This window comes from Fukomys damarensis, unplaced genomic scaffold (assembly GCF_012274545.1).
Source record: "Fukomys damarensis isolate Sample0158 unplaced genomic scaffold, DMR_v1.0_HiC HiC_scaffold_15, whole genome shotgun sequence".
NCBI classification, from domain to species: Eukaryota; Metazoa; Chordata; class Mammalia; order Rodentia; family Bathyergidae; genus Fukomys; species Fukomys damarensis.
In genome coordinates, this window is record NW_022900927.1 from 23531484 (window position 1) to 23535864 (window position 4381).

General features: G+C 58.0%; 1 protein-coding gene across 1 annotated transcript in view; it reads left to right on the plus strand.

Annotated features, from left to right (window-relative positions):
* Positions 1-4: 4 nt before the first annotated feature.
* Positions 5-4381, plus strand: part of Nab2 (NGFI-A binding protein 2) — a gene marked incomplete at its 5' end in the record, with an annotated part of 5904 nt that continues 1527 nt past the window's right edge. The window contains 6 exons of the mRNA XM_010644828.3: positions 5-69; positions 1445-2318; positions 2744-2877; positions 3212-3263; positions 3345-3477; positions 3688-3879. Coding sequence (XP_010643130.3) covers positions 5-69; positions 1445-2318; positions 2744-2877; positions 3212-3263; positions 3345-3477; positions 3688-3879 — 1450 coding nt within the window. The remainder of the gene's footprint in view (positions 70-1444; positions 2319-2743; positions 2878-3211; positions 3264-3344; positions 3478-3687; positions 3880-4381) is intronic.

The following is a 4381-nucleotide window of genomic DNA, read 5'->3' on the forward strand; positions in this document are numbered from 1 at the left end:
TTCCCCCACAGCCGAGCCTTCGCCGGGCGGAGGGGACAGCGCCCGCCGGACCCCGCAGCCCAGACTCAAGTTAGTGAGCAAAGGAAGGCGGCAGGGAGTGGAGATGGGTGGAGCTGGACTCGGGAATGGGGTCCGGAGGGTGGAGGTCGAGGAGAGGACGTGGGGAAGCGGGACGGGGGTGGGGGGTGGAGACTGATAGAAAAAGGGGTGAGTCTTTGAATTAGAGGACCCGGGGAGCAGACAAGGGTCTGATAAAGATGGATACGAAAGCATACTTCCTCGTTCTCTATTTGTTTTATTTTGTGGGCATGACATGGCGTGTGAGCCCCCCACAAAGAATGTGGGAGCCCCGAGCATCAGGGAAAGCCCCGGAGCTCGAGCTGGCAGCGGTGCGGCGGGGAGGGGGAGCTCAGCTGGCTCGGTTTGTCGCTGGCACGCAGCACTCCGTCCTTGGGTCCCGGAGAAGCTGGAGCCTAAGAGTTAAAGAAGCATCCGCCGGGGTTAAGGCAGGAGATGCTGCAGGCGTCCCTTCCCATATCTGACCTTTGGCTCACAGCGTGGGGAGGAGAATTTCGGGGTCCCGCTCAGCTCTGAAGAGTCCTTGAGCTGCTCCCCCACTACCCCGAAGACGTGGGCGGAAAATAAGGGAGAAGAGTGTAGGCGGGAGCCCCTAGGCGGTTTTCGCCTGCAGACGCTACCTCTGTGGGAGTGTGTGGGCGGAGTGGCCCCAGAGCCGAACAATTGAGGTTCCCCTCCCCTTCCCCGCCCCCTGAGCCACAGGGTCTGGCCTCTAGAGCTACTGGGGAAAGCCACACAGGGGAGGAGCCGAGTGAGGGTCGCTGGGCGGTCTGGAGTTGAGAGCAAAGGTTCGTTCTGGAAGCCTTCAGTGGGAAAGAGGAGGGAGAGGAGCAGGGGTCTGCGGGGCTCACTGAGTTCAGAAAGCTGAGGAAGGGGCCACACCCCTCCCATTCGGCCCCTGGCAGGGAATAAAGCTGGCCAGCAATGGTCCCCAGTGTCCATTGGATAGAAGGGGGTCATAGGTTCATCTAAGTTGGGGGTGTCCTTAATTAAGTGGTGTTGAGACTGCTGGGGTGTTTAGAGTTGGAGGTCAGGACTGTGTTTTAGGGATAAGGAGGCTCATCAGAGGGGTGTGCTGGGGGCCTCTGAGTTGAAGGTATTCTTGCCTCAGACAAGAAAGGTCAAGCTGAAGTTGAGGATAAGTCTTTTATTTCCTTTGGCCAGTTTGAGATGGCACTGGCATGTCTGTTCATCCAAGTGGTGTCTGATTCTTGTGTTCGCTGCTCAGTACTGGGCGCTGGGGCAGAAAGAGCTTTGGAAGGGGGAAGGCCATGAGGAGGCTAGAAAGAGGACAGTTGTTGGTGTGGGTTGGTACCCAGTAGGGCACTTGCACTGACTGCCTGTCTGTTGTGCCCCTCCTTCTCAGGGCAAGTGCCCGAGCCATGGCACTGCCTCGAACACTGGGGGAGCTGCAGCTGTATCGGGTCCTGCAGCGTGCCAACCTCCTTTCCTACTATGAGACCTTCATCCAGCAAGGAGGTGACGACGTGCAACAGCTTTGTGAGGCTGGTGAGGAGGAGTTCCTGGAGATCATGGCACTCGTGGGCATGGCCACAAAGCCCCTCCATGTCCGACGCCTCCAGAAGGCATTGAGAGAGTGGGCTACCAATCCAGGGCTCTTTAGCCAACCAGTGCCTGCTGTCCCTGTGTCCAGCATCCCACTCTTCAAGATCTCTGAGACTGCGGGTACCCGGAAAGGGAGCATGAGCAATGGGCATGGCAGCCCAGGGGAAAAGGCAGGCAGTGCCCGTAGTTTCAGTCCCAAAAGCCCCCTTGAACTCGGAGAGAAGCTGTCACCACTACCTGGGGGACCTGGGGCAGGGGAGCCCCGGATCTGGCCAGGCCGGAGCACTCCAGAGTCAGACATTGGGGCGGGAGGAGAAGAGGAGGCTGGTTCACCCCCTTTCTCCCCGCCTGCAGGGGGAGGAGTCCCTGAGGGGACTGGGGCTGCAGGGATAGCAGCAGGTGGAGCTGGGGGTGGTCCAGATCGCCTAGAGCCAGAGATGGTACGAATGGTGGTGGAGAGCGTGGAGAGGATCTTCCGAAGTTTCCCAAGGGGCGATGCTGGGGAGGTCACATCTCTGCTGAAGCTGAATAAGAAGCTGGCAAGGAGCGTGGGGCACATCTTTGAGATGGATGATAATGACAGCCAGAAGGAAGAGGAGATCCGCAAATACAGCATCATCTATGGCCGCTTTGACTCCAAAAGGCGGGAGGGCAAGCAGCTCAGCCTGCACGAGGTGAGGAGCCAGGTCCCCTTGGGACTGCTGTTGACTCCAGGCTTCTGTACACTCACCTCTGAGAATTTCTACATTCCCCTGAGTTTTATTGCCCATTGTGGAGAGCCCTGAGCCTGACCCCCACCCTTGCTTCAGACCCAGCTGCTACAGTGCCTCCATCCTCAACTGAGGGGGAAGCAGAGATACAGGCAAGAGCCCAGCTGTTCAGCTGTGTGTCAATAAGGACCCCACAGGAGTGGAGGAGGCTCCGGGCATTCCTAGCAAGCTGTGGGTGCTCACCTCTTATCTTTGTCCCCCAGAAAGCTCCTGTATATTGTCCAGACAAAGCAAGCTGCCTACAGACTGCTTCCTTTGATGGTGAAGGGGAATGAGAAGGTCTGGATAAGGAAATGGAAATTAAGTTTCTGTCTGTCCTCTCTCCACAGCTGACCATCAATGAAGCTGCTGCTCAGTTCTGCATGAGGGACAACACCCTCTTACTTCGGAGGGTGGAGCTCTTCTCCCTGTCTCGCCAAGTGGCTAGAGAGAGTACCTACCTGTCTTCCTTGAAGGGCTCCAGGTGAGACCCCCATTCCCCAGGTCCTTCCTACATTGGAATCTTACCAGGAAGTTGGGTCATGTCCTAACTTCCAGCTCAGGCAGTTCTGGGCTTGCTACCCACCCACCTGCATGTTTTGCCTTTGGCCAAGTGCGCTTGTCTGAGGTCTGGTCCCTCCTCCCATCCGTCTCAGGTCCTCCCACCCCACCCCCGATATAGTGACTGGGCTGGAGACTCCTACCTAACTGGCTTCTTTGCAGAGTTTTAAAGTAATGCATGGGCCTGTCCACATTCTGTTCCTTGGCCAACATGTGACCCTCCCCAGTCTCATGGTCATTTTTTGCTATCATTGCAGGCTTCACTCAGAAGAATTAGGAGGCCCCCCACTTAAGAAACTGAAACAAGAGGTATATTTTCCAGGGGTGGGATATCCTGCCCCAACTCCCTCCCTTGCCATGTTCTCATCCCCCCATTCTGGGCATCCACAGGTTGGAGAACAGAGTCACCCTGATATCCAGCAGCCTCCTCCTGGCCCTGAGTTGTATGCACCTCCATACCGCCCCAGCCTGGAGGAAGACAGTGCCAGTCTGTCTGGGGAGAGTCTAGATGGACACTTGCAGGGTGCGTGTGCCTTAAAGTACTTCCCTCTTCATTGTGGGGAGGTGGGGGTGGACGGCTGGGGGGATGGGAGGAGTAAGCCAGGAATCACTGCCTGGAATAGGGCTGGGAGGCCTGGCTGGATGGGAGCAGGACTTACGGGTCTGGCTGTGCGGTTGAGGGTGGGGTTCTGTTGGCTGCAGCCCCTTACCTGACCAGTGCCCATGCCCACAGCTGTGGGGTCATGCCCAAGGCTGACGCCGCCCCCTGCTGACCTGCCCCTGGCATTGCCAGCTCATGGGTTATGGAGCCGCCACATCCTGCAGCAGACACTGATGGACGAGGGGCTGCGGCTCGCCCGCCTCGTCTCCCATGACCGCGTGGGCCGCCTCAGCCCCTGTGTGCCTGCGAAGCCACCTCTCGCAGGTGAGGCAGCCAGTAGTGCTCCATCCACCCAGGCCCCACGTAGCAATCTTGGTGTCCTGGGACCAGGGTGGGAGGAAGAGGATGCAGTTGCCGGAGAGGACAGTAGGAGCTCCAGTGAACCAGTCTTGGGGTAGAGGAGAGGACCCTCCTGGGCCGTTCTGGCTGGGGAGGGTCTGATCCTGGTGGGGATCTGTGAAGAGGAAACTTTGATAGCAGGGGGACAGAGAAGGGGATGAAGATGAGTGGGAAGGACAGTCACCATCCAATAAGGGAAGCTTAGCTAGAACCCCACTAATGCAGGACCGCCAAGCAGGCTAGGTGTGGAAGGGTTGGGATTGCCCTGAGGAGCCCAAAGAGGGATGTTTTATGTGTGGAGGGTGGGTGGGGGAGTGGGCTAGCGAAGGGCTGGGCATCGCTGGGCTGAGAGTGACGCAGCAGACAAAGCCACCAACCCTGGCTTGGTATTTTTAATCTGTGGGTGGGGGGGAAGGGGGTGGGGACT